This window comes from Barbus barbus (genome assembly GCF_936440315.1).
Source record: "Barbus barbus genome assembly, chromosome: 40".
Classification (NCBI taxonomy): domain Eukaryota; kingdom Metazoa; phylum Chordata; class Actinopteri; order Cypriniformes; family Cyprinidae; genus Barbus; species Barbus barbus.
The window spans coordinates 11,501,178-11,521,918 of record NC_136718.1 but is presented as its reverse complement, the minus strand read 5'-3'; the positions used below and the strand labels follow the sequence as shown (position 1 = coordinate 11,521,918).

At 36.1% G+C, this 20,741-nt stretch overlaps 2 protein-coding genes across 7 annotated transcripts in view; both read left to right on the top strand.

Moving 5' to 3' along the window:
* Nucleotides 1–20,741, top strand: part of LOC306859837 (SLIT-ROBO Rho GTPase-activating protein 3-like) — a 44,714-nt gene that overhangs the window by 19,499 nt on the left and 4,474 nt on the right. Inside the window, exons 8-24 of one of the 6 annotated variants that reach the window (XR_013783333.1) lie at nt 562–783; nt 1,655–1,756; nt 1,915–2,100; nt 2,694–2,778; nt 3,014–3,041; nt 3,417–3,513; nt 8,055–8,115; nt 8,255–8,332; nt 9,215–9,343; nt 10,150–10,255; nt 10,355–10,585; nt 11,570–11,625; nt 11,851–12,022; nt 13,246–13,341; nt 13,438–13,617; nt 13,891–13,972; nt 15,257–15,916. Coding sequence is in view for 4 of the 6 variants with exons in the window: in XM_079401169.1 (XP_079257295.1) it covers nt 562–783; nt 1,655–1,756; nt 1,915–2,100; nt 2,694–2,778; nt 3,014–3,041; nt 3,417–3,513; nt 8,055–8,115; nt 8,255–8,332; nt 9,215–9,343; nt 10,150–10,255; nt 10,355–10,585; nt 11,570–11,625; nt 11,851–12,022; nt 13,246–13,341; nt 13,438–13,617; nt 13,891–13,972; nt 15,257–15,463 (2,118 nt within the window). In the remaining 2 variants the exon portion in view is untranslated. Of the gene's footprint in view, nt 1–561; nt 784–1,654; nt 1,757–1,914; nt 2,101–2,693; nt 2,779–3,013; nt 3,042–3,416; nt 3,514–7,813; nt 7,842–8,054; nt 8,116–8,254; nt 8,333–9,214; nt 9,344–10,149; nt 10,256–10,354; nt 10,586–11,569; nt 11,626–11,850; nt 12,023–13,245; nt 13,342–13,437; nt 13,618–13,890; nt 13,973–15,256; nt 16,566–20,741 lie in introns of those variants that run through there. The other 5 variants (XR_013783334.1, XM_079401170.1, XM_079401172.1 and 2 more) reach the window with 5 other exon arrangements.
* On the top strand, nt 18,658–19,895 carry cav4b (caveolin 4b; the record flags this gene model as incomplete). The annotated part of the gene is made up of 3 exons (XM_079400768.1): nt 18,658–18,828; nt 19,472–19,659; nt 19,745–19,895. 3 exons carry the CDS (start codon nt 18,658–18,660, stop codon nt 19,893–19,895), a joined length of 510 nt encoding a protein of 169 aa, XP_079256894.1.

Below are 20,741 nucleotides of genomic sequence, written 5' to 3'. Positions count from 1 at the left end.
TTTAGTTCCCTTTTCATTTTGAATTGACCGCTGACCAAAACAGCACAGAGCATTTTATCTAATGTGTTTACGATATATAGAATGTGTCCATTGAGAGAGCTCTAGAGTACCAGTGTCTACAGTACCAGTGAACACACTCAACTGATTTATGTTTCTCATGGTCTTAAACAACTTTTCATGCAGGAAAAGAGCTGACACATGTCTAGCATACATCTAAACCTCCTTAGTATTTAAAATAATCCCAGGATGCACCTCAGTCACTAGACCATTTCCATACTTGTGTCAATTCACAGTTTCAATGACTTCACTATTGTTCTACTTCTTGACTGGTACTGTACATCTTTTGTGGCATTAATATCTTCAGTTCTCAAGTCAGATCTCAAAAGTGTCTGATGGTTTGTTATTCCCTCTGCCAGAGGCACATTGTAGAACATGTCAAGTCAAGAACATCACAGTAGTTTAGTCAGTGAGTGTGAATCAGAACAGTCATGTTTGTTCAAACAATGACTGTATTTTTCTCTTTTTGTCTTTGTCTCGCCATCTGGCTGATGTTGAATGCAGTGCACAGATCTGGGGTACCACCTGTCTGTGTCTCGGGTTATACGTGGTTACCTCGCCAACAGAAACCGAACCGTCCAGAATATGAAAAATGGCCTTCAGCAGCTAGACACAGCGGTGACTGGACTCAACCAGGGCCAGGATAGAGATGCTCTGCTTCAGGCCCACAACACAGCATTCTGTCTGCCCTTCCGCTTTCAGCACCAGCCCCACGAAGGAGACCAGGTAATGCATCTGCATTTAGTAGGGTTTTCAATGGCTCTTGAATGAATGGAATCCTTGAAATAGTTTGGTGTCATAGTGTGTAAAATCATAATATAATGTATTAATAAATAAAATTTTATGTTTTAATGCAACACAGGTTTGATTTTATATACACTACCATTCAAAAGTTTAATGCAAGTAAATCCTTTTTTAAAAAAAAATGCTGTTCTTTCAAAATTTCTATTCATGAAAAATCCTCCATTGATCCTAATAATAAATGTGTCTTGAGCAGCAAATCAGCATATTAGAATGATTTCTGAAGAATCTTGTGACACAGAAGACTAGAGTCATGATGTTGAAAATTTAGCTTTGCCATCACATGAATAAATTACACTTTAAAAATATATTAAAACTGTAAACATTTATTTTAAATTGTCAAAACATTTCACAATACTACTGTTTTTATAGTTTATTTGTGGCCAAATAAATGCAGCCTTCGTGAGGATAAGAGAGCTTTTTTTCAAAAACATTTAAAAAATCTTTCCAAGCTTCCAAACTCTTGGGTGGTGGTGTATTATAAATGAATATATTCTGAAATAAAAATCTATTAAATCTATTGTTTATGTACAATATAAATTTGATTAATATAAATCAACCTAACTTAATGGCACAAGTAAGTATTTTTTTGTTTATGTTTTCACTGGTCTAGGACTTTATGCTGACCACCAATTGTTGTTGCCTATGATATTTTTTTGCCAACTTAAAAGGTCTGATTATAAGGGGGCTACAAAGAAAAAATAAGTGGCATTCAGCTGGTCATGTGATCTTAACACAGTGGCCATCATGAGAGGACATCATTATGTATAATAAAAACATCTGGTGTATGTGACAGGTGTGTGAGGTGAGCGCAGACGGTCAGGTGAGGTATGAGCTCGAGACCAGATTTCAGCAGCTTCAGTCCAGACTGGCATCTGTTACCTTGGAAACTGAGGAGGTAAAATCTGTTCCACACTCTTTATTTTTGTGCACTCCTTCAGAGATGCTCATAGCAGTACTGTGCATCTCTCTGATGCTCAGTATTTCAAGTGGATTTGTGATCAACCCCTTTTTGATACTCATATACTGTATCTCAAACCTGTGAAATTCCTTCAGATCAGTAAGACACTTAAGACAACACTCTCAAACCTTCTGGAGAGCGTCTGTGATGATGACTGCAACCCCACCCCTGATGCCCCGGCCACCCCATCAGTGGAGAGCACAGGTGACAGCACAGGAACCAAACCCAGCCTCGCCAAACGCAGAGCCAATCAACAGGACACAGAGACCTTCTACTTCACGGTAAGATCTCCTCCTCTTCTTCTGATTTGCTGTGCTTAATGACCAAAAATATGTAGGCACCCCCTACTATTCATTAAAGACGTGACCGTAAGAACAGTAAAGATTTCTATTTCAAATAAATTGTTCTTTTGAACTTTCTATTCGTCAAATCTATCATGGTTTCCACAGAAATATTCAGCAGCATAACTGTTTTCAACATTAATAATAAGAAATGTTTCTTAAGCATCAAATCAGCACATTAGAATGATTTCTGAAGGATCATGTGACACTGAAGACTATAGTAACGATGCTAAAAATTCAGCTTTGCATCACCAGGAATAAATGATTATTTAAAATATGTTCAAATAAACATCAAGTACTTTAAATTGTAATAATATTTCACTATTTTTACTGTATTTTTTAATAAAATAAATGCAGTGAGCATAGAATGCTTTTTTCAAAAACATAAAAAAAATCTTACCAACCTCAAACCTTTAAATGGTAGTTATACTTTTGTTCACATAATGTTCATGCGAATCTTACAGCAGAAAAGTTAATACCTTGATGGCAAACAATAACATAGTCATGCATGTATTCAATGCTTTTTTTTTCAGAAAGTGAAGGAGCATGTAAGTGGCAGCTCTCTGATCTCGAAACTCCAAGTCAAGCATGACCTAGTTAAAGAGGCCATACAGAAAGGTAACTAACCAACTCTTCAACCAAGAATGAAAAAAAAGCATGTGTGAAAGAAGTTTGTCACTGTGTAATAAAATATAGGGTATGATTGTGTAAGATGCCTGATCACAATAAAAGTTGCAACAGTTTTAATGAAGCAACAGTGACTTTAGTAACTATAGTACTTTGGTGGAAACTATGTGATGGAGTAACTGTCTATTTAACCGTTATCCTTATTTTCCCTCTGTCTCTTTTGCAGCTGAGGCCATTGATAGCGATCCCTCCAGGTACGTCTCCCATCCCATCTGTCTCTCTGTGACTATATGCTGTTCACACAGTCATGTGCTGAAAACATTGGCCGCAATCCAGCAAACATCTGCTCTTGTTTGCTGGCCGACGGTCTTTGCGTGTTCAGCAGAAATGAACACGGCTAAACGATCAGTTTAAATGACTTGAATGTTCGAAAGAATCATAATGTGGCTAAAACATCTCATTGTGGGATAAATAGAGTGTGTATTGACCCAAAACTGTGTGCATGCTCTAGAGTACGTTTCTGTTGTGTTGTTGTCTGTTCTGTGTGAATTACTGTTATGTTAGCATGTTTGCATGAGTACACCTATGCCATAGTGTCACAGTGGAGTGCCGGTGTATATATTTCCTAGAATGCAGCCTGGTAGGGCAGTGCGTGTGCGGAAAGCCAGGCCCTGCTCCCAGTACAACCACAAACTCTTCTCAGGAGACATGCTCTCCTTCATTCAGGTATAGCCCTGCGGCTGACAGCCCTCTGATCTGTTACAGACAGATTTCTGTAATTTTCTTGCTGTGTTCCTCTAACTTCATTCCCTCCATGGCTTCCTTATCACATTGTGCTTCTGGTCATGTGTGTTGCATTTGTACACTTCTGGTATGGCTTAAAGCATGGCTTCCCCTTTGTCTGATTATGGCTTGTGACACAATAACGCATCTGGTTTATTAATGTGGCCTCTTAATGATTATTTGTGAATCAAGTTTTGGTTTGACCCGTCGGGTTGCAAATCTGGAAGGTGAATGTTAGATATTAATAACATATTTGGAGATAATGTGATCACTTTATGCTCCGCTAGTAAGATTAGAGGCATTGGCACGGTTTGCATGATTGTGTTACCGAATCTTATTTGAAATGACATGCTACATTATTTCCATAAAGTGACATGGCTGCTTATTAAATCGGGTGAGACAGACGCGCTCACAGTTTCCTCTCCAGGCATCTGTGCAGCCTGGTAATCCATGTGCTAGCCAACAAAAATGTGTGTTCACCTGTGTGTGTCTGTGTGTGAGTGGAGGCATGCATATTTTTGTGCATGTTTGTGCTCATAAAATCCACCGCAGTCATGGTTTGAATCCTTATCCAAGCCTCTTCCTCAGTGAAATGCTTTGTGATGCTAGTATTTATTGCATATCTTGTTTCTCATTGAAACTACAGCCAAAAGAGCCCAACAGTGACAGTTTTTCAGTAGATCTGGAATTTTCATTGGTTCTGGAATTTTTCCCTTGTTTTCTCCATTGGGATTAAAATGTGTAAATGTTAATATAAATAAATTACTGACTAATTAAATAAAATAATTAAATATGTGTGTATATGTTTATATACATGCATATGTCAATTGTATAGAATTATAATGTAATATAAAATACACGTACGCATATTAATTTGATATAATTTAGTCTATTAAATATTTTAATATGAATATTATACCGTAAGTAGTTTAGTGAGAGTGTAAGTGCATTACATCTTATATAATCATGATGGGAGTGGGTTGTTGCTCTTGTGCTCTTTTGTCACTTTTTCTATTTCTGTGTGATTGGTGGAGCTCCCTGTATTTGTTTTTAAAATTACACATGTGGCTTATAGAGAAGCATATGGGATTTTATTAGCCACATATGATGCCTCCTTTGATTAACTCTCATTTGCTCTGCTGATAAAGTGTTTTACAAACTAAGAATAAGGCTCAGAGCACTTTCAAGCTGTGGCTCTCTGATAGCGATGGGGAACTCCAGACTTCACACTTTCGATTTTTTTTGAGCGCATACCCTAGCTGTTAAAGCATAGAGGTCATAACAGCTTGTGTATAATACCCACTAAATTCTGCACCATCTAAGAGGTTTCACGCTTGCTGTCTAGCTTATCTGCACTTGATGTCCTTGGCTCATTAGCAGTGTCCTTTGAAGACCACCAACAATCCACCCTGCTAAAAAGACCAGCTTGGACCAGCATGCACTTGGGTGGTTGACAAATAATGTGCACAAGAAACTTTTAAATAAAGTTAAATATAAATGTCTAAGGAACAAATTACACTACCAGTTAAGTTTTAACTTAAGGCTGCATTTATTTGGTCAAAAATACAGTAAAAACAGTAATATTGTCTCAAAATATCTGTTTTGCTGTTTTCATATGTTTTTTTAATGTGATGGCAAATTTAATTTTTAGCACCATTACTCCAGTCTCCATTGTGACATGAACCTTCACAAATCATTCTAAAATGCTTATTTGTTGCTCAGTTATTATTCATAATATTTTTTGTAATGTTGAAAACAGTTTTTGCTGCTTAATAATTTATTTTTTCATCATTCTTTGATTTAATAGAAAGTTCAAAAGAACTGCATTCATTTGAAATAACAGATTGTAACATTAAAAATGTTTTTACTGTCACTGTTTATCAATGTAATGCATCCTTGCTGAATAATAATAATAATATTAATTATAATAAATAACTCAATCACAGGAATAAATTGCATTCTAAAATATATTAAAAGAGAAAATAGTTATTGTAATTTGTAATAATATTTCACAATACCATTGTTTTTGATCAAATAAATGCAGCTTTGGTGAGCATAAGATACCTCTTTTTAAAATATTTAAATCCCAATTATTAAACATTTTACCAATAAACATTTTAAACATTTTTATGTCATTTTAAATCAACATTTAATTTTTTTTGCAGTTCACTTAAGTAGTCTTGCGGTGTGACAAGTGAATTTAAAAAGCAATAAAAAACATTCAAAATCAATGTCACACTCAAGTCACTGTTTTCTCTGCTTGAACTTTCATGTCAGCTTTCCATTTCAATGCTAGTCAAGGGTGATTAATGTTGGATCTGAATATAGCAACCATTGAAGGTCAAATAGGTCAACCAGCATGGTCTTTCTGGGTGAAGCTGGTCTGGTTAAGCTATTTAAGAAGCCTACTGGGGATGCCAGCATCCACCAGACAGCATATGCTGATGAGCAGTCATGCTAGTGGTTTCAGCAGGGTGCTCTCTGTTCTCTGAGATTCCCACCGTGTCTCTCTCTGTCCCTCTCTATTCCTGGGAGCTCAGGCCTGTAGAGCACTGCTCTGCCATCTGGCTCTCTGCGCCTTGAGAAACGACTTCCTTCTCCTCTCGTCCACTCACTTCCATTCTCTCACTTTTATTCTATTGTGGTGGAGTGTCTAACAGTGTCTTCTGCATCCTGCATTAGCAATGGCTGGTGTATCTCTTCATCTTAAGTGGACAGTAAATCTATGAGATGTGCACTCTCGTTACACCGCTAATAATTGGATAATGCAGTCAGGGCCACAGAACTGCTTTGCCAACAACACCTTTTTTTTTTTTGTCTCGATTGGTTGATCAATGGGTGCAGCCCAGTAAAATGGACATTTTTCTGGCTAAGTGGATTGAAATCTGATTTAGAATCATGGCTGGCATTGAGTTAACACGCTAACATGTTGTTTCTGACACTAAAAGATCCTAAATTTTGTAACGAGCATAGTTTTGTGTCCTATAGTTTGGGTGAGATATGTTCAAGAAAGTGTTCCTTTAAAAAAAACAAATAAATAAAAAGTGACGTGCTTTTTGGGGAGGGACTTTCTTATTCTAGAGAGAATTGATTGGACGAAAATCTGTGTAGTGCAATATGAGTCATCAAGTCTGCTTCCTGTAAGAAAAAGGTTAAAAATTTAAATGTACGCAACTGTCAAAAGTCTGGGGTTGGTAAGGTTTTTTTTTTGAAGGAAGTCTCTTATGCTCACCAAGGATGCCTTAATTTGACCAAAATAATGAAATATTATAACAATACTATTACTCCAGTCTTCAGTGAAAGTGAAAGTGAAGTGACATACGGCCAAGTATGGTGACCCATACTCGGAATTTGTGCTCTGCATTTAACCCATCCAAAGTGCACACACACAGCAGTGAACACACACACACACACACACTGTGAACACACACCCGGAGCAGTGGGCAGCCATTTATGCTGCGGCGCCCGGGGAGCAGTTGGGGGTTCAGTGCCTTGCTCAAGGGCACCTCAGTCGTGGTATTGAGGGTGGAGAGAGCGCTGGACATTCACTCCCCCCCCACCTACAATCCCTGCCGGCCCGAGGCTCGAACCCGCAACCTTTGGATTACGAGACTTCCCATTAGGCCACGACTTTCCCAGTGTTACAGGACCCTTCAGATATTATTCTAATATGCTGATCTGTTCACAAACATTTTTAATTATTCTCAATGTTGAAAACAGTTGTTCTGTTTTATTTATTTATTGTAAATGAGATGAACAGCATTAGAAATAATACAATTTGTTACAAAGCATTCACTTTTGATCAATATATATGCATCAATGCTTAATAAAGCTATCAATTTCTTTTAAAAAAAAAAAGAACTTTGACCCCAAACTTTTGAACAGTAGTTTATTTATCTGCTAAAATTGTATTTTGTCAGTGTCCTAGAGTACACTAGCATATAAATAAGAATGCATGGACTAATCTCATTTTGATTTAATGCAGTCTTTAAGCATATTATTCCCATCTAGCCAGATCTAAATTAAAACCGTATCCCTGACATGTTGCTTTTCATCTAAACTCCTTGTTCTCTGCTTTTGTCTTTCTCCCTCACCCTGGTTTTTCTCTTCTTTTTTCTGACTGCTTTTGTTTGCTATTCTCTCCCCATTTTTCATGTTACACTCCTTCTGGTCATGCCACACAATATACTTTATACGTCCCTCCTGTCTCTCTCTTTCCTTGCTTGGCTGCCTGTGACTGTAGAAGGAGGAGACGAATGTCGAGGACACAGGTACAGCTGTTTCCCCTGTCATGCATGCATCTGTGTGCATCTGTTTGTGTGGGCAAATTTATTTCTGCGCCTTCTGCACTCTTTGTCTCTATCTTTGTTCACTGTATTTCATATGTATATTTGTTTTATTTCTTTCATGATCTCTATACAACTCTAGTCCTTTTCAGATGTGCATAATAATGTTTTCCAATTTCCCTTGATTCTTTCTGTCAGAGCTCTGGGCAACAGATCCCCCTGGTGGTGGAGAGCTGCATTCGCTTCATCAACCTGCACGGTAAAACTGTTAATTGCAAGACAATGCCTTATTATAGCATTCCACATTAAAAAGGTTTTAAACATAATGAAACATAATACATAAGGACTGAGTGTTTTTGTGCGTGTGTGAATATAAATGCGATGCTTTTTTAAAACAGGTTTGCATCATGAAGGCATTTTTAGAGTTCCTGGATCACAGACTGAAGTTAATCATATCAGGGATGCCTTTGAAAGAGGTACAGTCATGCTCAAATCGATGAATACAGGTGTATTAACATAAATTTGTACCAAGAAGTATACATTTGAAAATCAGCATATGTGACCCTGGACCACAAAACCAGTCTTAAGTGTCAATTTTTCTAAATTGAGATTTATACATCATCTGAATGTATTTCCATTGATGTATAGTTTGTTAGGATCGGACAATATTTGGCTGAGATACAACTATTTGAAAATCTGGAATCTGAGGGTGCAAAAAATCTAAATATTGAGAAAATCGCCTTTAAAGTTGTCCAAATGAAGTTCTTAGCTATGCATATTACTAATCAAAAATTAAGTTTTGATATATTTACAGTATTTATAAAATATCTTCATGGAACATGATCTTTACTTAACATCCTAATGATTTTTGGCATAAAAGAAAATTGATTATTTTTACCCATACAATGTATTTTTGGCTATTGCAGCAAATATACCCCAGCGACTTAAGACTGGTTTTGTGCTCCAGGGTCACATATGAGAATGATTTCTGAACAATCATGTGACACAGAAGACTGGAGTAAAGGCTGCTGAAAATTCAACATTGCTTTCACAGAAATTTATTAAATTATTTATATAAATATGTTTTAAATTGTAATAATACTTCAATATTACTGGTTTACTGCATTTGTTAGAAATGCAAATAAATGCAGCCTTGGTGAGCATAAGGGACTTCTTCCAAAAAAGCTTAAAATCTTACCAACTCCAACATTTTGAATAGTAGTATATATTATCATACAATATTTAAAAATATATAAATATTAATTGTATTTATAAACCAATATGCCATTTTTTCTGTCTCTCTGACTGTTCTTCTGTTGTTGTTGTTTTTTTGTTGTTGATGTTTTTTGGTTTTGCAGCAGAGGACCCGCTCACTGACAGCGAGAGTGACATTGATTCGGTGGCAGGGGTTCTGAAGCTCTATTTCAGAGGTCTAGAGAAACCTCTATTCCCTGAGGAGAGCTTTAGCCAGCTCATGGAGTGTGTCCGTAAGATCCCTTTCATGTGTTCTCTCTGCTTCTGTGTGATTGTGTGCACTTTCAGTCACCCAAAACAGTATTTGGACATTTAATTTGCATTAGGTAACAACATATCAAACCATAGTGACATCTAGTTCAACATCTGCAAGCAAATAATGCTTGGGCATTTCTCAGAATGTTACTTTTCAGTGGCATTGATTTGCAGTGAATGTTAGTCAAATAGTCATAAGGTAATACTGTTCAAAAGTATGGAGTCGAGAATATTTTAAAAATAAATTTGATTACTTTTATTCCGTATGGACCCATTACATTGATCAAAAGTAACTAAATTGAAATATAAAAAAATTATATTTCAAATAAATGCAGATCTCTTTATATCCATTTCAAAAATCCTGAAAAAATATTAAGCAGCACAGCTGTTTTCAACATTGATGATGATAATAATAATAATACTAGTTTCTTGAGCAATAAATCAGCATATTATAATTATTTACTGAAGGATCATGTGACACTGAAGACTTTTAGCTTTACCATCACAAAGAATAAATTACATTTTGAATTATATAAAAATGTAAAACAGTTATTTTAAATTGTAATTAAAATACAGTATTGCTGTTGTTACTGTATTTTATGATCAAATACATTCAGACATGGTAAACATAAAATACCTCTTTCAAAAACATTAAAAAACTTACTAACCTCAAACTTTTGAATGGCAGTGTATATCCGATCTAGTTAATTTAATTAGTTACTGTTTTTTAAAGTCTTAAATCCAGTGTGTTGACTAATTTCTGTCAACTCTGTGTCTTTCTCAGAGATGGAAAACATGACAGAAAAAGTAGCGCAGATAAAGACAGTAGTGTCGTCCTTCCCTAGACCCGTCATCATAGTGATGCGATATCTCTTCGCCTTCCTTCATCAGTGAGTCCTGCTCTCTTTTTTAAAGGCCTTTGTAATCATTCTAAACCTGATTAAGGTGGTCAGTGATACAGTTCGTAACCTGTTTTGTTGTCTTTTCAGTGTCTCTCAGTACAGTGATGAGAACATGATGCTGCCGTATAACCTGGCCGTGTGCTTCGGGCCCAGTCTGCTCAGAGGGGTGGATATGGGTACTGATGAAGTGACACTGGCACCTCAGATCAATGACCTTGTTAAGACCATGATCATCCATCATGAGAGCATTTTCCCTGGGCCGTCCGAACTCCCGGGCCCCGTCTATGAGAAATGCATGACTCTAGAGCAGGAGTACTGGTGAGTCTTAACGCACAGTTTCACCCAATCTCATGTTCATCTCGAGTACCTATAGAGTAGTATTGCATCCTTCATATCTCCAAAGAGTCTTTAGTTTGACCATATTTATAAAAGAAAGATACAGCTTTACGATTCTCTCTGAAAACAGCCAAGCTCTAAAATCTTAATTTTCGAAGATTAGTTCACCCCAAAATGAAAATTTGCTAAAAATGTACTCCCCTTTCAAGTCATCAAAGAAGAGTGTTCGTTTCTTCATCAGAACAGATTTGGAGAAATTTAGAATTACACTAAAATTAGAATTATTCTAAAATTAGAATTACACTACACTAGAATTCACTTGCTCACTGGTCAGTCATCTGGAGTGAATGTCCAAACAGCTGATAAAAACATTACAAATAATCCACACAACTCCAATCCATATGAATTAACATCTTTTGAAGTTTTGAAGTTGACTTTAAACCATCTTTTCTGGCCAAACCACAAGTCCATAATCCATAATAACACTTCATCCAGTGAAGAAGTCCATCCCCCTTTGTCCTCTCACATCAAAATCCACCAATATATTTGTTTCGATTAGAACTGTTTTGGATGACTGGAGAAAGCAATGTTATGGATAGAGGACTAGTATTTTAGCTGGAAGCAACAGTTTGAAGTTAAAAACTCTTAATGATGGATTTGTTTATTACAAAAATCTTTTCACTTCACAAGATGTTATTTGATGAACTGCAGTCATGCGGATTACTTGTGGATTATTGTGAAGTTTTGATGAACTGTTTGGACTCTCATTCTGACGGCACCCTTTAACTGCAGAGGATCCATTAGTGAGCAAGTGATGTAATGCTAAATTTATCCAAATCTGTTCTGATGAAGAAACAAACTCATCTACATCTTGGATTCAGCATTTTCTTTTCCAGCTAAATATTTCTTTGGGCAGTTTTTTCTAGAATTTTTATCCTTTCATGTAACTCCAACCTCTTTTTCCAGTGAGCCCATCACAGAGGAGGGCGAGGGAGACGCTGAACATCTTCCTAGTGAGGATGGTAGGAAAACACAACACATACATAATGCCAATATATTTTTTTAAACCTTTCAAGTTTTAATTAATTGCTTATCTAAATATGCCTATGTGTATTCCATGTTGGGTTTTTGTGTCCTGTTGTTGCATTGTGGCTATTGTGTTGGATTTTGGCATATGTGGTGTTTTTGTTGCTATGCTTTGTGTTGTGTTTGTATTTTGTTTTTGTGTGTGTGCATTGTATGGGCAGAGTGTGAGGCTGTGGCCATGTTTGATTATGTTGCACGCTCTGCAGCCGAGCTGTCATTCAAGCAGGGTGACCACCTCCTACTACACAGCAAGGCCTCTGCTGATTGGTGGAGAGGGGAAGCAGGAGGAATGAAAGGCCTGATCCCCCATAAGTACATCAGTGTGGTAGAGGGGTGAGACATAAACTTCACTATAAACTTGATGAGGTTCCTTCAAACATTTCATTGATGTTACAATTACAGTAGCTCTGTTTCAAAACCTAGTCAAGGTTTCAAAAAACATCCTGACTTAGAGGGATAGTTCACCTAAAAAATGAAACCTCATGTCATTCCAAACCCGTGAGACCTTCGTTCATCTTCACAACACAAATTAAGATAGTTTAATGAAATCCGAGAGCTTTCTGACCCTGCAATGCACCAATGCAACTGACACATTCAAGGCCCAGAAAGGTGGTAAGGACATTGTTAAAATAGTCCATGTGACATCAGTGGTATATCATTAATGTTATGAAGCTACAAGAATACTTGAGGTGTGCAAACCAAAAATACAAAATGACTTTATTCGACAATTTCTTCTCTTCTGTGTCAGTCCTCTCTGCACATTCACAAGAGTGCTAAGCCTTTAAAAAAGACTTCTTCTTTTTTTAAACAAAATCTTACCAAGCCGAAACTTTTGAACAATAGTGTAGGTATAGAAATACATAGATTATTTCACCCAGTGTTTGTGTGTGCTATTACACTCAATTATTTTTATCTATATTCTCAGTAATGAATCTTGCCTCTATGGACAACTCATTAGGTTTTGCAACAGAGCTAATGAGTATAATTTGCAAACCAAAACAGCTGTGATGATTAATTATTTGTGCACTAATTCTGCTTTTATATAACCATGTGAAACCCTAACTGATTAGAAGCTCAATAAATCATTTAGTTCTGTCATGAATAGAGTTTTATTCAGAATAGATGCCATATTTAAACTGACACAGACACAAGCAAGACTGTCAGGGACAGAAGTACAGTCCATGGGCCTCATTCATAAAACGCAAGAAGAACCACGATTTTTAAATCCATTCTTACGTAAATTGTCACATTCAATTCACTGCAACCATTTACGTAAGAATGGATTTATGACTGATTTACACAGAAATTCTGCTTGTGTTTTATTTATGAGAGCCATTGAACGAACTGTAATTCTGTTCCTCACTGCTCTGTTTTTTTGTTTGCATCAAATTAGATGCATTGGTTTTCTAGATTAAGTCTAGCAAACCATTGCAGAGACATGTGACTAAGGAAACTCGTAATAGATAAACATTGATTTACTTCTTAAACAGTATATTGATAGTCATAACCTGACCACTAGCATTGGTGACCTCATCTTGTTGTCTTCTCATCCTCAGGGCAGAGCGTAAAGAACGAGGGAAGAAGGAGGACAGCAGAGGGGGCAGCACAGGAAACCTATCAGACGAACAGCAGCTGTCTGAACACAGCACTCGGTATATTCACTCAGACCGCTGATAGTAATGAAACTTGAATGTTCGTCACAGGCCCAGTGAGATCTTTACTGTAACGTGTTTGCTGTCCTTCCCCAGTATGAGAGTGAACAGTGATAGCGCGTCTTTGCCCGGACGGCAGAGGACAGGCAGCGGAGGCAGCAGTGTGGGTGGAGGCAACAGTGGGAGTGGAAGCCCCATCCGGAAGATCCTGCAGGTGCCTGAGGGACGACTCCTCTTTCCTCCTCAGACAACTGCAGTTGCACGCCAATTCTCAGGGTAGGAGAACAGAAAGTGTCGTTTTGATGGCACCAGCTGCTGAAGATCTTGTGTATGAGAAGTTGTCTGAGTGTATGACCACCTCAGTGAGTTTACAGAATTATTCTGGAGATGACAAAAACAGTGTTTATGCTAAATCAAAATTTCTACAATTTTTTTAAGCAAATAAATACTTTTATTTAGCAAGGATGCACTATATTGATCAAAAGTGTCAGTAAAATTAAAAGATGTCCGTTCATTCCCTTCTTTGTCTATGTCTTTCTTTCTCTTCAGTCATCAGGAGCGCAGACACACTTTAGACGGTCTGAGGCCAGTTGGAGGACCAGCAGACAGACAGACAGTTCATATTGACAAGGTCTGATTCTTCTACTGATAAGTTCTGTTTTCATTTACTAAGAATGAGGAGTCTTGAAGAACTCCTTCATGTACAGTGAAAGCATACAAGTAAACAAGGTCTGTAGTGCTTGACAGATAACAAAAATAACCATAGAATAACCTTAAAGCCTCAGAAAAATAGGCCCTATGACTCATGGTCTATATTCATGTTAATTTGCCATATGATAACTTTGATATGAACAGAATTTAAATCATTATTCACTGACAGTCTTGCCCTCTTATTGTAGCTCTCAAATTTCATGTGTATATGTAAAATTGAGCACATCAGTCAAATACAAGACACATAATAAATGGCATTTGGCATAACTGGCATCAAACCTGACCTGTCCATGCTGTATTTGAATACATATCAGGGTTTATTAGGAAATTGCTAAATAATTTTTTCCTGACTTGGGAGAGTCATGGAAATGTCATTAAAATCTTAACAGTCATGGCAATTTATAAAATGAATCTAAATTGTTCTACATGAACACACTTAGAAATCTGAATTATCTACTGAACCGTATTCAAATCTCTTATTGTCCCTTCGGCCACATTTCTACACTTGTAAGTACAATCATTTAAATGAGTCGAGTCACAATCAGGAGACTGGGACCCACTGTTGGGGGCCTCAAAGGAGATGGATTAAAAAGATAAAATATACATTAAAAGCTAAAAATCTAGATATGAACTAACATCATATTCTTTTGTTTTATTTTGTATATCTCAACAACTGTAATTTTTATTTAAGAAGCATGGTTCCCACAGTCTTCGCAAAACCTGGGTAAAAATGTGATTTCTAGATCTGGGAAAATCATGGAAATAAATAAAATATTAAGAAGTCATGGAAATTTCTATGATGAATATACATAGTTCTAGTTATGGCTCTAGAATATTTTATTTTATAACTCTGTGGCCTCTTTTATAAATATTTTATCTGGTAGAAATTGCTGAAAAATTATTTGTCAGGAAAAAAATCTAATAAAAAAAATGTAAAAATACTCCATGACCTACAGTAAAATTCAGTTTTTAAAATGTCTGGAATTACTGAATTTAATAATACGTTTTTATTTAATTATTTTAATATATTGCCACTTTTGAAACAAAAACAAGCAGCTTTGTCATTACAGGAGAAGTACCAAAAATATCTTCCCTACATGGGGGGAATATTATTTTGTTTCAATCCATGAATTTGAAGAGCTAGCACTTGTAAACCCAAACTGATGTCCTTATGTATTAATGAATGTTTCTCTCTTTTTCATAGGAGGTCAGTCGCCAGATGAACTCAGTGTTCAAGGAGCTATTGTCCCGTCAGCCGCCTCTGGAAGCCTCGGGTTCGAACCCTCCTCCCTCCTCTCCTCCTGCATCTGTCCCTTCAGTACCCTCCGCTGCTGCTCGACCTCCAGTGAAGAAGGGAGGCTTCGGCCTGCTCAGCAGAGGTCTCTTCAAACCCCAAGACCAACAGGACTGAGGGAGAGGAAGGGATGATAGACGAGGGAATCTGAGTATGAGGGTTGTGGGGGAACAGCAAACTCATCACAGATATGAATCTATTTTTCCAGAACGTACTCTTTACGCCTTATTAACTAAAGTGTATTCAAAAGATTTCAGTTGACAGTGAATATGGTTTTGTTTCACATGAGACCAAGTCATTGATCCTATTATTGGTTGTATGTATTTGTGTTTTAGCTTTGACAACAGTTAATCTGATCCTAATTCAAGAATCTCCCTCTTCCTAACTAATCATTCATCGCAGTGATGTCCAATGTGTCTGACGTTTTTGACTGTAGTGTAGACTGTGTTCATTTGGAGAAACATAAGTATCTGCTGATGACGTATGTGTTGAGATTCAGATGGACAAGTGAATTGTGGGAATGACGTCCATGACAGACAGAGTCCACATTGTTATTTTAGATATAGACATGTCACCCTGAATGTAGCAAGAGATTTTTGAAGGCCAACGTTACCCTCAGATGTTTCTACTTTTCAGTTTTAAATGCTTTTTGTTGCTTTTTGATATGCATAGCTCAAATAGTTCATGGTACGACATGATGAATATTAAAATGCTCCAGTTTTTCTTTTCATTTGCTATTTAATTAATTGCATTACTATTTTATAATTATTTGCAGTACAATGGATTATTCTTTAGAAAGCATTCTATCATAAAGGAACCAGCACACATGCATGCAAACGCACTGATGTGGATGGTCTCGCATGGGAACAGGTGGAGCGGCCAAAATAAGCACAGCTCTGTAGCCGTTTTTACCCCTACGGCTCCATTTTCTCTCTGTCACATACAAAAACTGGAAAGACAACTGCCACTCAGAACAGCTCAGGAACTGTCCAACAGAGAAGCCAGAGAGAAAAGATCAAACTGTGAAATAGCTCATGTAAGTCGCAGGAAGTACAATGGCACTCACTTCCTTTTTCCTGCACATTAGCACTGATCTCCCTCAACGTCCAGCCCATCACCCATGCATTCCCTTTAGCAGTGTGTGTCTCTGGTAGATGATGTCATCGTTGATGTGTGGATTACAATAGTATCAAAATAAATTATATAGATTCTAAAATACTGTCGGCTTGCCGCGTGTTTCTTCATGCATAATAATTACTCTTGAAATGCTAGTTGGGTTGTATAACCAGTGTTACTTATTATTAATTATATAATAATTAAATAATATTATTAATTAATAATTTAAATTAGAATCTATATGTATTCTTAGTTTTCATTATTAGTTTGTTATATCATTTGTTTTTGTCATTTTAAATGTAAATCGTTTTATTTCAGATTTAGTGATTTTTTTTTTCAACTTCAATTTTCATTATTTTTTCATTAATGCTATCTAATAGCATTTTATTTTATTTCAGCTTTATTTCTGTGTCTTTCAGTTTATTATGTGCATTGTTTTAATAACATGTTTTGTTATAACAAATTGATTTATGAAATGTTTGATTCCATACAGTGACGGGGTCTTCTCACCACTCAGATGAGCAAGTAGCTTTACAGTATGATTAAAGTAAAATTAATATTACCTAACAATAACAACACTGTGTGTAATACAATGACAGACATTTTAAAGCGAATATTTTTGAATCCCACTGTATGCTTTCTTAAAAAAACTATAAATTATTAATTGTTTTAAATATGAGATTATATGTGAGGAAACTGGCTGCATGTGAGGAGGGTTAGCCTGTCCCGTAACCTGATCAGTGGTGCCCTCTCCATTCCTCTCCCCAAAATAACTCTACGCTCAGCCTGCTAATTCTTTACTGGGTACAGACTCTTCTCCACATTAGACTATAGCAAAGAACACAAGGCAGAAAGAGTGAGGTCACACCTCCACACCGAAAGACGGTCCCCTCCTGTTTCCCAGTAATAGTCTGATATAGGCCACATTCATCTGTTAGATGTGGACAACAAGACAACTTATGGAGATTAATCGTGTCTGTCAGATAGATCAAAACTGTTGCTTTTTCTAAATTTGCTTTATTGACCTGGACATAATTACAGTTTATTTTTGGACCAGGACTATTGAATAGGGTAAGTGATAAATATTCATAATGGCTTAAATGATGTTGCATAGCATTCATGAGCAATTCTTAATTTAATAATATATACTTTAATAATAATAATAATATATTTAATTGCTATTAAAAATTTAATTCAGCCTTTCAGTTTTTTTATTGCAAATTACAAAATACTTTTTAGTTAATTTTCTAAACAAATTGATCAATTAAATGTTAGATGTTGACATTTGCATTTACATCCATACTGTTGAGTTAGTTTCATCACTTCTCAGTAGACATGTAGCATTACAATATGATGTAATACTATAATGAGTAAATGATAGTAAGCAGGAGTTGCCAGGGTGTGTCTTGTCTGATTTGAGTTTATATTTGTCACATGTGCTTTGTTCAGTGGGGCTGGGACCCACTAGGAGGCTTCAGCACACTTCTAAAGTGGATGGATAATGGCTCAAAATAATTGAAAATAAGACTAAACAAAATTAAAAATCAGCTAAATAGCAAGACATATACTGAAATCATTTATCTTATTAAGAACGCCCATTTTTTTACTTAAAAACCAGGTTCTCACTACCTCATACAACCTGGAGAGATTGAGAGTTTTGATTTATAGACCTGGAAAGTAAAATAATTAATAAATTCTAAATAAAGTCATTTCATTTTTTTATAATGAATCTATATCAAGCTCAATCATATCAAATTTTATTGCAAGGTTAACTATTGCTATTTATAATAACAATGTATTTACAAAAAGTCATGTAAATTGGTAATTAAAAAAAAGTGTAAACCATGAACAATACTCAGTTATTGGGAATATAAGATTTAATTATTTTTTTATTATTTTATTCAATTTTATTTATATTGCCACTCTAAGTTTCTGTAAATAAAAGGTTTGAAAATGAGCATATGAAGTATCAGAAATATTTTGGGGGTATCTTGCAAATATCTTGCAGTCACAAATGTTGAGAACCACTGCTGTAGTTTGTCTACTGGAACTAAACCATTTAACCCACAGTTATGCTAAAAACCTAACCTATTCAATTAAAAAAAACCACTCGGTACTGTATTGTTTGGCTCTGCACTGATGCATGTGAGAAATTGCACACAGACACAAAGAGTGTGATCTGCTTTGCAGTCAATATGATGTCAGACGAGTATTTGGTGGAGTGTAATATTGATGATGATGATGATGAAGATGATGATGTGAAGAAGATCCACCCATCTCCGCCTCCTCCCCCACAGTTCTCCTCCACCTGGTCCCTCACTCAGGGTGAGATCAGGGATCCCTGTGGCCTCAACAAACACTTGAAGGTGAGCACAACCATGACTGCTCTAATATATGAGACATCAGTTTTTAAGGAGTTTAGGACACAGATTAGGCCACATGTTTATAACTGTTTTATTTCCTATTTGGGTTTTATATACTTTTTTTATAGTGTTTTTTTTTTTCTCAAGCCATTATAGATGGCAGTGTTTCCTGTTATAGCTATGCACAATTTTTATTTCAAAAACAGTACCATAAACTATTTCTTGTTATGGTTTTAAATCAGTATTTAACCTCAGAATGACCTCAAAGTAAGTCTGATTTTTTGGTGGCTGTGCTTTAAAATGAAATCATTATAATCTTAATTAAAGGATTGCGAAAGTGATAGTAATCAATATTGAATACTACTGTAAGGTAAACCCTGCCTAGTTTACATGTTTGAAAATTATTAACTGTTGAAAACATTAGAAATTTGGAAAAGTAATTAAAAAGTAATCAAATGTAATCAGTTATTACTTTAATAAAGTAGCCTAATTGAAATAGTTACACTACTTAGGCCTAGGCTTACATTTTAGATAGGGTAACTTGCAATCTGTAACTTATTACATTTCCAAAGTAACCTTCCCAACACCGGAAATAAACATGACCGTCAATAAAGTGCCACCAACTTTCTCTTTATTGTGACACCAGATAGAGTTCAGTGATGTTTTGGCAGAGCCCGCGTCTACACAGAGCTATGACCGCGTGTGGGTGTACAGCAGCATCAGCTTCGAGTCCGCACGGCTCTGGGGTTACCGCTGCCTCACAGCGCTGTGTGCGCTTCCGCTCTCATGTCTCTGTGGGTGTCTCTTTGCCCTACTGGCCTGTATGCACATCTGGTACGCTCATTTTGGTGATTATTTATGAAATCTGTTACATAAATGGAATAAAACTTTTAATCAAAAGTACTGTCTCTTGCCATAGGTGTGTGATGCCCTGTATTCAGGTGTTTCATAGCTGCCTGCCCTGTGTGAGGTCACTGTGGATGAGTGTGGTCAATATCTTCATCGCTCCGTTCTGCACATCTGTGGCTCGCTGTTGCAGTGGCATATATGTGGTGTTCTCCAAAGAGTGACGAAACTCAAGGAGGAATCTGAAGAAGCTTATCAAACTGCTTTTCTCTCAATTACAAAACATGAATCCTTGGAATACCTGAATGGATTGTTTGCTATTTAAAGCTTTGCTGAAATAACTTTTACATGTTATTAAATAGATATCTAATCTTTTTTTTTTGTTTTTACAAATTCTGCATGTGTTTGTCATACATATGAAATTACAATATATAGCCTAGCCTTTCTCATACAATCTGTTTATAGGCCTATTTTCTCTCTTTCTCTCTCTGATGTTTGATAATGAACAACTGTCATGAATGTCTGTTTTGATGGTTGCCATGCCATACATGTATTTATAACCACTTAGCCTGCATTTACTCCAGTCTTCAGTGTCACATGATCTTTCAGAAATCACTCTAACATGCTGATTTGGTGCTCAAGAAACATTTCTTAAATATTATTAATGGTGCTGCTTAATATTTTTGTGGAATCTGTGAGTTTTTTATGTAAAAGTCTCTACTGTCAGTTTTGATTAATGTAATGTATTCTTGCTGAATAAAAGTATTTATTAAAAAAATGTAACAAATCTTTATGGAACAGTCAATTTTCATAGCCATTGCAATAAATGCATTCCTTTCAAAACGATGCACAGTGTGAAGAAAACTCAATGTTAAGAGGTTATCAGTTTGATCAACATACCTAATCAGATGTTCATGTTATATCAGGACTACAAATAAATAGCCCCATTTAGTGGATCTCTAAAGCAGTGTTTATAGGCTAGGCAAAGTAAACCTAATAATAATCTAATCTAGAAGTCTAATAATAATAATATTAGTGTTAATAATAATATTGATAATATTCGTAATGCT